Below are 11,559 nucleotides of genomic sequence, written 5' to 3'. Positions count from 1 at the left end.
ATCTACCTTCAGAGACCTTATGGACTCATAATTCTCTTCTTTTTTTAATGTTCATATTTATTTGGCATCATAGTTTGCAAAGCTCTTTCACTTTCATTGTTTCATTAGATCCTTCTGACAGCCATGGAAGGCAGGCAGAACTGATGTTATCTCTCTTTTATACTTAAAGAAGCTAAGAAGTTAGGTAATGAGCCAGTCCTCTGACTCCAGACTCAGTACTGAATGAGTCAACCAACAATTGATTCCAAGGCATGTGGTTTCCCTGACATTTTAAAAAAAGATTCTATTTACTTATTTGAGAAACAGAGAGAGCATAAGTGGGGGGTTGTCAGAGGGAGAGGGAGAAACAGACTCCCTGCTGAGCAGGGAGCTTGACTTGGAGGGCTGGATCCAGGACCCCAGAATCATGACCTGAGCAGAAGGCTGACTCCTACCCCATTGAGCCACCTAGATGCCCTTCCTCCGACATTTTAACACTCCTGAAATCAGGAGGCATCTTATGATCAACGGTATATCATAGTTTAATTGATAGCTTTTTATTCCGAGTGGTATGTAAAATAAGGGAACATCTTCAATTGATAAAGTGTAGATTCATTAGAACATAGTCACTAGATAGGGGTAAGAAGTAATAAGGGGCATAAAGGTGAGCTGAGAGATCAGGGAAGACTTTGTGGGGGAATGGATTATATAGCCCACCATCCCTTGGTCCCTTATCTACAACTTTGAATTCCAAAAGGCTTTTTTTTTTGCCTACAAGTTTGGCACCAAAAGTCATTTGTCAGCAAAATCTGAACTGAACAGATGTGAAGTAATTTATAGCTATAAGGAATACATAAATATAATATGTAATTATAGCCAAATTATACTTTTAGTTGTTCTACTTACCATGAAGATCAATATGTGTAGCTGCATAAATATTAATGTTTGATAATGGAGTATTATTCCAGGCCCTCAAAGGGAAGGGGAGGAGGTGGTATTACCTAATATTGGGTCCATGTACTGCACTGTCTTTTTAAAATCTATAAAATTCTGAATTTTGGAAACCATTTAGACCAAAGGGTTATGGATAAAGGACTCTGGATTGTATCTGAACTGGGGCTTGATTGGTGGATACAATTTAGATATTTGGAGATGCAGAGGGGATTTTTAGGAAGAGTAAGAGCATCATCCCACACCAGCTTGGGTCTCGGTCTAAGTCATTATCCAACCATTAAATTTGCTTTAAGAGCAGAGAGTGACCTGCATTTTTGATCAGTACTTTCCTTTAAGTTGCGATTCATACACAGTTGGAGGGTTGGACTTTCTGGGTTTGGTTTTCTCCCTCAGAGTATTAATTCCCTCCTTTTCCCAAAAATCACCTGACTTCTGAGAAAACTCTAACACACCCTTTGGCTGGAAAAGAACATTAGGCAATCAATGGAATTCCCCACTCCTTTCTCCCCTCCGGAACCCCGGATGGAGGGACCTTGAGCATGAAAGAAGTATGCAGTTCTTGTTTCAAAAGCAGAGGGAGCTCCAAGATCAAGGCTGAGTTATCCTTTCCCTTGTCATGGTCTCCCAGCCCCCTCTTTGTTTAGATCAGGGAATTTCAGACATGCACACTGGGATAGAAAATCATAAGAACAGAACCAGGACAGGGAGGCCGGCGGAGGTTCCTGCAGAGGGAGCGTCCTGGCCCCGTGCTGCTCTCCCTGGGAGCCGGCAGGGTTGCCCAGCATGCCCACTGGCACGAGAGAGGGGACTGACCCACTTGTTTCCATCAGCTTCTGAAGGTAAAAACCTTAAACATTGAGGAGCAGAGCTTTGATGGAAGAAAAAAGAAAGGCAGAAAACTTCACATGGGAAGGTTTTGGGCAAAGATGGAGGGCTGGAAGGAGCAAAATAATAGAAGGCAGAATGTAGACAACCTCTTTCTCTTACATTGCCTCCCCCTTCCCTCACTGTCATCATTTTCAGGGTTAGAAACATTTTTGGCAAGACTCTTTGAAGAACTGTGGAAAGATATCTCATCTTTTTAGTAAAGAAAAAAACCTCAAACCCTAGAAAATTAACCTAGGAAAGTGAGGGAATACCTTTCCTTTCCTTTTGTGTCTCTTGTCATTCAGCTGCCCTTTGTCTCATTCCCCACTCCACCCTGTCTCAGACCACTTCTCCCAAGGTCACTGCCTTCTAGTAAAAGAAGCTCATCCCTCCATCGGTGGTCATTGGGAGCATCAACAGAAATACATGCAGTAAGAAGCATAGTAAGAGAGCGGGTGTGAAGTGATAAAGGGGATCTTCAGGGATCCCTGGGTGGCGCAGTGGTTTGGCGCCTGCCTTTGGCCCAGGGTGCGATCCTGGAGACCGGGGATTGAATCCCACATCGGGCTCCTGGTGCATGGAGCCTGCTTCTCCCTCTGCCTGAGTCTCTGCCTCTCTCTCTCTCTGTGTGACTATCATAAATTAAAAAAAAAAAAAAAAAGATAAAGGGGATCTTTGTCTAAAAAGGAGGGAGAAATGTCCTAGATGGAGAGTCATGATGGGGAAAGACTCCTGAAAACCTGAGTGGAAATGGGGATATTGTTTTGTGAAGGCAGGAGAGAGACTGATAGATACAAAAGGTGCACAGGTCACGGGTGGGGGTGAGGAAGGAGGAGGAAGAAATTGGGAGAAAGCACTCATTTTTTTTTGGAGAAAAACTGGGAGAAGACCCAGAGAAGCAATGGGAGAAGGAGAAGATCTAGTTTTAGTCTAGAAAATGAATTGAAGTAGAACCAGGGAGGGTGTGAGAGGACAGGCATCATGTGGTGATCAGTGTATGGTTTTGTTTAACCTGTGTGTTATTGTTATGAATGTGACATTGAACCCCAGGTGACCCCCACCACCAAAGCAGGTACCTGTGTTTGTTTGACAAATACAGCCATCCCTGCCACCCCTTTGCTCCAAAGTCCAAAGGTGCAGAGGGCCAGGAACTAGAGGCCTGCTGTTGACCAGGGATGAACAAATTGCCAGAGATGTGGTAAGTGATCATGAGTCTACAGAAATATACATGGACTCTATTCCCTTTATCTTCTCAAGAGAACAGCTCAGATCTGAAGCCCAGGGTTCGGTTTGACCTGGGCCTTTTTGCTTTTTATTTCAACTTAAGATTCTTCTGCATGAGCTGTTGCCCTCCTCCCTTCTACTTGTTTCCCTCCCTTTCCCCTCCCTTCTACCCATGACAAATGTTAGGGCACTGCACTAGTCTGCCAGTACCTGGGTCATCCACCTCTCCATGTCTTTTTTTTCAGGTGCATTGTCCTGTTTTCCCTTTTGGCATCAGTTTATGCTGAGCCTACTATGTATGGAGAGATCCTGTCCCCTAACTACCCTCAGGCATACCCCAACGAGATAGAGAAATCTTGGAATATAGAAGTTCCTGAAGGGTATGGGATCCATCTCTACTTCACTCACCTGGACATAGAGCTGTCAGAGAACTGTGCATATGACTCAGTGCAGGTATATTTTAAAAGATAGGGCTGGGAGGGGTGGTGTCTTATTCTCTCTCTCCCCTTCTCTGACCTCCATTCCAAAATACCACTCTTTCTTAGCTTTCTTTTGACTCTTCTCTTAGATAATGTCAGGAGACTTTGAAGAAGGGAAACTCTGTGGGCAGAAGACCAGCAAGAATCCCAACTCCCCAATTGTGGAAGAGTTCCAAATCCCACACAATAGACTCCAGGTGATCTTTAAGTCAGACTTCTCCAATGAAGAACGTTTCACTGGGTTTGCTGCATACTATGTCGCTGTAGGTAAGGCTCACCCTTCTCCATGTACGTTATTGATCCAGCTAAAAGATTAGAAGCAGGACAAACACTGAGAGATTCCATGAATAAGGATTCTGTTTATAATTATAACTCTTATGAAGTGTTGACCAGACTTGGATCTGTCCATGGATTGCCTTTGTGAAATTCAAACATATGATTATATCTCAGTGGAGATGATGATAATGGTAAAAATAAGCAATAAATAGTAATTTATTGAGAACCACTATAAATTTGGCACTGTATTAGTAACTTTACCTATATTTACTTAATCTTCATTACAATTCTTCAAAGTAGGTATAGTGATCTCCACTTAAAGATTACTTAAGGAAAGTGAGCACTAGGGAAATTAAGCAACTTGCCAAGAATCACATCGGGAACGCATGATATTCAAACCCACCTAATGGCAAACAAACCTTCAAATTCTGTGTGCTTCTATACCTAACTCTAGATTAAAGTGAAATTAGAGCATCTCATAAAGCCAAAACTATTGTTTAGATTTGGCAGAAATGCCCAAATCCTCTAAAGTGGCAAGTGTACTTATTACTCTTCCCCTCAGAAGATATTTCATCCTGTATATCTTATAGAGTGTTGTCTCTGGAGCTGAAATGCTCTGTTAGAAAGGCCAAGGGTCTCTCTGTAAGGGAGCATTGAGAGCTCCTTTTAGCTGTGCAATAGCGGGCACAAGTCTAGAATCATATTGTAGGAGAGTGATATATAGAATAATACCATCCTGAAATGTGATTCATTCATGTTAGCAACAGGCCTTTCCTACTTTTTCTTACCCTCGTAGTTTTGGGTTTAAACTCATTCTTCCTTCTGGATCTTTGTTCCTGACCCCAATCTTTCTCTACTTTTTCTAGATATAAATGAGTGCACAGACTTTGCAGATGTCCCCTGTAGTCACTTCTGTAACAACTTCATTGGTGGTTACTTCTGCTCCTGCCCCCCCGAATACTTCCTCCATGAAGATATGAAGAATTGTGGAGGTGAGCTTGCCATCAAGTGGGGTGCATGTTCCTTGGGATTTTGAATGGCTTGAAGCTTCAATTAGAACTTTGTTGACCCTTCCACTTTTGACTAGCCTCAGCCTTGCTTTGGCATGTATCCTTAGTTATTACCTATAAGCCCTCTGAAGCTCCACAAGAGTGGAGGAAGACAAGCCTACAGGGTCAAGTAAACAATTGGAGAGGTGAGATAGATGCTTGTGAAGAGTCTGTCTGGGACTGTTCATAACCATAAGGGGCTCTGTCATAAGCAATGTGATGGAAACCCAATAAGCATTGGGTATCTCTACCGATTTGTATTGGGTGTGTAATTGTGGCATGGGGACTCTAGCCAGGGATGGTCAATTCATGAGAAGAGTCATAGAATGAGGCAGGAACTCCTTTACTTGACCCTGTATTTGATTTCTTTTCTCTTTTTCTCTCTTAGTCAATTGCAGTGGGGATGTATTCACTACGCTGACTGGGGAGATTACAAGTCCCAATTATCCCAATCCATACCCAGAGAACTCAAGGTGCGACTATCAGATCCAGTTGGAAGATGGATACCAAGTGGTGGTGACTGTGCGGAGAGAAGATTTTGATGTGGAATCAGCTGATTCAAATGGCCACTGCCCTGACAGTTTAGTTGTGCGTGATGAATGATTAGTTTTCCTTCCAACTCACACAGAGAGCTTTCTCCTCAAAGAAAAATTATCTTTCTTTCTGTCCTCTCTTTTCTTCCCTTCTTATTTTATGTATCTTTTATTACCTGCTTTACTTTTATTCCCTCCATTTTACCCCTTTATTTTAGTTCTTTCTCTCTTCTGATTTTATCATTTCATTTCTTTTTAGTTTGTTGCAGGAGACAAGCAATTTGGTCCTTACTGTGGTAAGGGATTCCCTGGGCCACTAAATATTGAAACCAAGAGTAGCGCTCTTAATATCATCTTCCAAACTGACCAAACAGGGCAAAAAAAGGGCTGGAAACTTCGTTACCGTGGAGATCGTGAGTAACCTAGAAGTTGCTATTTATTGCTACCGAAGTCCCGGGACAATGTAAAATCCAAACAGGTAGATTGTTATATGTATAGTTATCCTGAGATACTTCACTTCTTCAGCAATATCTAAACCTGTCAGTGGTTGACAGTATGACTGAACTTCTAGGAATCCTCCAACTGGGCTTGCAGGCACAGACAATTTGGGGTGGTTAGTTAGCATGTACAACTTCGGGGTGGTTAGTTAGTATATACTAACATGACTGGGAGGCTGGAACTAGCTCAATGACTCATTCTGGAGTATGTAATGTCATATTATTTTAACATCTCCATTGGAATGTTAGGCGTCAGGATTAAGGACTACTGAATGATTTCAGAAAGTGTGAAGATGATGTAAATTGAACAGAGATTCTCCAACTATTTGGTAATTTTGTTTTCTGTCCCTTCTAAGCAATCCCTTGTTCCAAAGAAGTCACTGCCAATTCTGTTTGGGAGCCTGAGAAAGCAATATATGTATTCAAAGATGTGGTAAAGATAACCTGTCTGGAAGGGTTTGAAGTTGTGCAGGTAAGGTACTGTTACGATCTCCTCCCTAATCCCTACATCAGGGTGAGCATACTGGAATTGTCGAATGGTGTACTGAATGTCCTTGTTTGAGCAAGATATAACACCTTTTCCATAGATAGAACACCTCAGGATCTTTTGTCCTTCTTTGTGAGTCATGGAATTTCTTGGCCAGATTGACATTCTTATCCTGCCTTTAGTCTTCTTGGGGAAGAGGACCTGATATGCTAGGGCAAAGTTGTCTTTAGCCTCAACTCCTGGGTGCTTTGGGTCATTCTACTAACATACCCCCAAGCTTCTTGTGGTCAGGACTCCTTGTTGAACCAAGGCCAGAGATAAATTTCATTTTTGATTTTCATTTCCCATATCTCTCCTTACAAATTAATGGTGATGTGTATTATTCTCCAGGGAAGTGTTGGCTCATCATCTTTCTATTCTACTTGTCAAAGTAATGGAAAGTGGAGTAATTCCAAACTGAAATGTCAACGTATGTATTTCTTTAAAATGAGACTCTTTTTTTATTTCAATGGGAGTTAAAAGATCAGTTCATCAAAATTCAAATTCATGCTTTCTTCTTAGGCTTGTGAGAGAGTGGGTTGGATATTTTGAAGGGAAGCCATACATGAGGTGCTAGCCCAGATCTGGTCCCAGACAGGCCAGACAAACAGGTTTCTTTCAAAGAAAGGGGCTGTGTGATTGGTAGAGTTAGTAGGACCATAGAGTCCATTCCTGACTTCTGCAGGGGCCTCCACCAACCACTGAGAAGCAAGTTCCTCCATGTAGCTTTTGGGGGGCTATCTGCATTGGGAGGACTCAGTGGTCTGGGAAGATTCATCTCAGGTTTGGGATGTGCTTATGGATGTGGGGTGGGAAAGAGTGAGGAATATGGCTGGAAGGATGAAACTGGCCCAATGACTCTAGAAGAAGTGGATATCCTGACCATCACTCTCCTGCCTTCTTCTTGTAGCTGTGGACTGTGGCTCTCCTGAACCCATTCAGAATGGTAAAGCTGAAGATCCAGAACATACTTTATTTGGTTCTGTCATTCACTACACTTGTGAGGAGCCATATTACTACTTGGAAGATGAAGAAAGCGGTAGGTTTCTTTGACTAGAGAAAAAAGGAGAAAGAGTAAGAGTGCTAGAGAGTGAATCGAACCATCTTTCTGGGTTGGAAGAGAGTTTGGAGGCAAATGAAGGAGATGGGATGGACTTTGTTTATCCTCTTGGCTTAATCTAAAGATAAAAATTTCCTATAGGGATATAGGATCATCCTTGGGAATTATAGAGGTCGCTGAGTTTAGCTTCACAGCTATGGCAAGAATTCCCCCTACAATATCCATTTTCATGTGATTATCCAGCTTTTGACCAGTTATTTAGTGTAGAACCTCAGGAGTAATGCTTCCATTGTTAAGTTACCATACTATATGACTGGCTTTCTCGATGGAAAGGCCTTGGTAGTACTAGGCAAAGGACTGTATAAGGCATGATATGTACCACTTCATTGCTTTTAATTTATTATTTTTTAAAAGATTAATTAAATTGTATTTTAAAAAAGATTTTATTAATTTATTTTATTTTAAAAAAGATTTCATTCATTCATTCATTCATTCGAGAAACAGAGGGAGAGGCAGAGACATAAGCAGAGGGATAGGCAGGCTCTCTGCAGGAGCCCCATGAGGGATTCGATTCTGCACCTTGGGATCACACCGTGAGTCGAAGGCAGATGCTCAACCTCAAACCTCTGTGCTGAGCACAGATCCCAATGTAGGGCTTGATCCTATGACCCAAGCTGAAATCAAAAGTCAGATGCTCAATCGACTGAGCCATCCAGGCACTCCTAATTTATTTATTTTAGACAGAGAGAGAGAGAGAGCGTGAGTAGGAGGGGCAAAGGGGGAGGGAGAGAGAATGTCAAACTGAGTCCAAAGCCCATTGCAGGGCTCAATTTCATGACCCTGAGGTGACCTGTGCTGAAACCAAGAGTTGGACACTTAACTGATTGTGACACCCAGGGGTGCCCCACTTTTAATTTAACTTAATTTAATTAATTTTCCCACTTGAAGTCTTTTTCTAATCTTTGCCATAACCCTCTTCGTCTTTGGAGAATATTCCTTCCCCTTGGGAGGATAGAGGCTAGAGGGATTGTGGATAGGGGGATCTCAAGATTCTTTTCTAGTTGATTTGATTTGACCCACTCCTCAAATCCCAGAGGAGCTGAGGCTCTGAATGAAAGGGGAAATGGAAGAGCGGAGGTGTGGTGGTGAGTGTGTCCTATGTCCCTTGTGCTATTCCAGGAGAGTATCACTGCGCTGGCAACGGGAGCTGGGTGAACAAATTGCTGGGCACGGAGCTGCCAAAATGTGTTCCAGGTAATCAGGGCTCAGTCTTGGGGAGACACCATATATACAGGTGCTGGCATGTGGGGCCACTCTCTGAAAGTAGGTGCAGTCCTTTTGGGAAAGGACTTAACTATCTGGGCGTAGCAGAGTCTATCTCAGTGAGATGGAAACACTGGGGTGTGAGCCTGCAAGGGTTTGGGGGGGAATTCCTTCACTGCAGTGAGTTAGGCCAACTGACAGGAAATATAAGATCAGCCAGTGACAGTTGGTATCAGATTCAGGGCCAGTTAGATTGGTAATGTAGCTGTAGTAAGGGGATGTAGAAGTGATAAAAAACAGGACCTGAAAATTGAGAGTGAGGAATCCACACACTGACACAAGACCAGTTGAATAGCTCAGTTATTATGTAAAAGTCTATATGGCAATAAGATATATAGCAATACAAGAAAGGAGGAGTTGCAGACAGATCAGAATTTGATAGAGGCAGGCTTTCAGACATAATAATAATAATGATCCTGGTAGTAACAACAGTGTTATTGAGAGCTAAGGACTGAGCTAATTGCATTTATTATCTCATTCCAGTCACTGCAGCAACCCTTTGAGGTATTATCAGTCCCATTTCACAGATAAGTGACCTGAGTACAAGGTCACAGAATTAGTAAGAGGCAGGAGTAGACTTTGAACTCAGGTCTTTCTGAGTCCAAGCCTTTTATGCTCACCTCAGAGTCTATTCAGGCTGACTACTGAGAGATTTAGGTAAGCCAGCTTCATCTGGAATAAAATTTAATATTAGTTGTATTCAGTAATGGCAAAGTGATCAAACCTGGAATCAGTGGGGAATGAGATGAAAGATTAAAGAAGAGAACCCTCCCTTTGTTCTACTTCCATGGATTGCTAGGAGGGACTCAGCTGCAATTAGGACTTCAGTAAAGAAGGTGATAAACACTCAATCTGGGCATCAGGAGAAGGTGAAATGCTTTCCTCCTCCACCATCTGTATGAGGAAAGAGTTTCCCAGCACTGGTTCCAGTTGGACTCCTGTCCCCATGGGCTGAACCTAGGATGAAGTGCACCTCTACAGGGGCTGTTCATATTGTGAGGCACTAGCTCATTTGGACTCAGCAAGTCATACACTGCTTCAGTTTAACCAGTTTCTCCCATAAGCCTGCCTGTGGCTTTGGAAAAGTGAGATGTTTGGTGATTGCATTCAGGATGAGTCAGGTACTGAGATGGTTGACCAAATATAGGGTTGGCTATACTATCCTAGAGAATTCTGAAGCCTGGCAAGTTTTTGAGTGGTTGGAGGATTTGCAGGAGGCTAACAATTTCTTTCTCTCCACCTTGTTCTTGTTCCTTCCCAGTCTGTGGTGTTCCCAGTAAGCCCTTTATGGGAAAGCAGAGGATATTTGGAGGATCCCTTGCAGAGATTCAAAATTTCCCCTGGCAAGTCTTCTTTTCGAACCCACGGGCTGGTGGGGCTCTCATCGATGAGTACTGGGTGCTGACAGCTGCCCATGTTGTGGAGAGAAACCGCGAACCAGTAATGTATGTTGGGTCCACCTCAGTGGTTACTTCAGAACTGACAAAAGCCCAGATGCTCACTGCTGAGCGTGTGATTATTCATCCGGATTGGGAATTCCTGGATGACCCAGAAACACGGAAGAATTTCAACAATGACATTGCACTTGTGCAGCTGAAAGAGCCAGTGAAAATGGGACCCAATGTCTCCCCTATCTGCCTGCCAGGTACCTCCTCAGAATATGACCCCCTAATGGGAGCCCTGGGACTGATCTCAGGCTGGGGCCGAACAAAGGCAAGAGATCATGTGATCATGCTCAGAGGGGCAAGCTTACCCATTGTTCCCTTAGAAAAGTGCCGGGAGGTGAAAGGAAAAAATGTCAAAGTGGATATAAATACCTATGTTTTCACTAATAATATGATCTGTGCTGGAGGAGAGAAGGGTGTTGATAGCTGTGAAGGGGACAGTGGTGGAGCCTTTGCTCTACGGGTTCCCAATGAAGAGACCCTCAAATTCTATGTAGCTGGTCTGGTGTCCTGGGGCCCCCAGTGTGGAACCTATGGAATCTATACACGAGTGAAGAATTACATTGACTGGATAAGACAGACAATGCAGGAACATAGTACCCCCAGTATGGACTAATCCATACACCAGACCACCAGTCTCTCTCCAAGGGCTATGACCAATCCGTTGCTTTCCTCTCAATATTCACATTATTTCACCATGACTGAGAGAATACTTGGGAGTGTGATTTAAATAGAACTTGATCATTGGGATACTTAGCTGGAAGTAGCATTTGATCATGACATCGTATTGGTCATTTGGTGTGATCTGAATCTGTGGGGTCCTCTCTCCTAAATACCAACTATGGATCACAACATGAGAAGGGTTGTCCTAGGGAGTTCTCTTTCCTGATGATTGCCTGGTGTTTCAGTTCTGACTCTGAAATTTATTGTTGGGCATACCTTTGATTTTTTGTTTCCCCTTTATCTGTTCGAAGTTTCATTTGCTTTATCATACTCAGTGTCTACTATCCACTGTAATAAATCATGTTTATAACCCAATTCTGGCTGACTTGTCTTATTCCACATTAAGACCTGAGTCCCAGAGAAAGGTGATGAAAGGCTGTTGTGTCATGGAGATTCAGGCATTTATTTATTTATTTATTAAAAATTTTTTTTTTTATTGGAGTTCAATTTGCCAACATATAGCATAACACCCAGTGCTCATCCCAACAAGTGCCCCCCTCAGTGCCCATCACCCAGTCACCCCAACCCCCCGCCCACCTCCCCTTCCACTACCCCTTGTTCATTTCCCAGAGTTAGGTGACTCTCATGTTTAGTCACCCTCACTGATTCAGGCATTTAGCAGCT

At 42.9% G+C, this 11,559-nt stretch overlaps 1 protein-coding gene across 2 annotated transcripts; it reads left to right on the top strand.

Annotated features, from left to right (window-relative positions):
* Positions 1-1,601: 1,601 nt before the first annotated feature.
* On the top strand, positions 1,602-11,250 carry C1S (complement C1s). Of its 2 annotated transcripts, none has more exons than XM_077871227.1 (12): positions 1,602-1,772; positions 2,900-2,998; positions 3,270-3,477; positions 3,593-3,770; positions 4,646-4,771; positions 5,217-5,416; positions 5,621-5,774; positions 6,215-6,330; positions 6,736-6,814; positions 7,295-7,423; positions 8,624-8,698; positions 10,029-11,250. In XM_077871227.1, exons 2-12 carry the CDS (start codon positions 2,976-2,978, stop codon positions 10,826-10,828), a joined length of 2,088 nt encoding a protein of 695 aa, XP_077727353.1. In that variant the 5' UTR covers positions 1,602-1,772; positions 2,900-2,975; the 3' UTR covers positions 10,829-11,250. The 2 variants fall into 2 exon arrangements, with proteins under 2 accessions (XP_077727353.1, XP_077727352.1); XM_077871226.1 differs by having other exon boundaries at positions 2,851-2,998.
* The last annotated feature ends 309 nt before the right edge of the window (positions 11,251-11,559 follow it).

This window comes from Canis aureus, chromosome 25 (genome assembly GCF_053574225.1).
Source record: "Canis aureus isolate CA01 chromosome 25, VMU_Caureus_v.1.0, whole genome shotgun sequence".
Lineage (NCBI taxonomy): Eukaryota > Metazoa > Chordata > Mammalia > Carnivora > Canidae > Canis > Canis aureus.
Note: the sequence above shows the minus strand (reverse complement) of the source record. Positions and strands in the feature narration are given on the sequence as shown.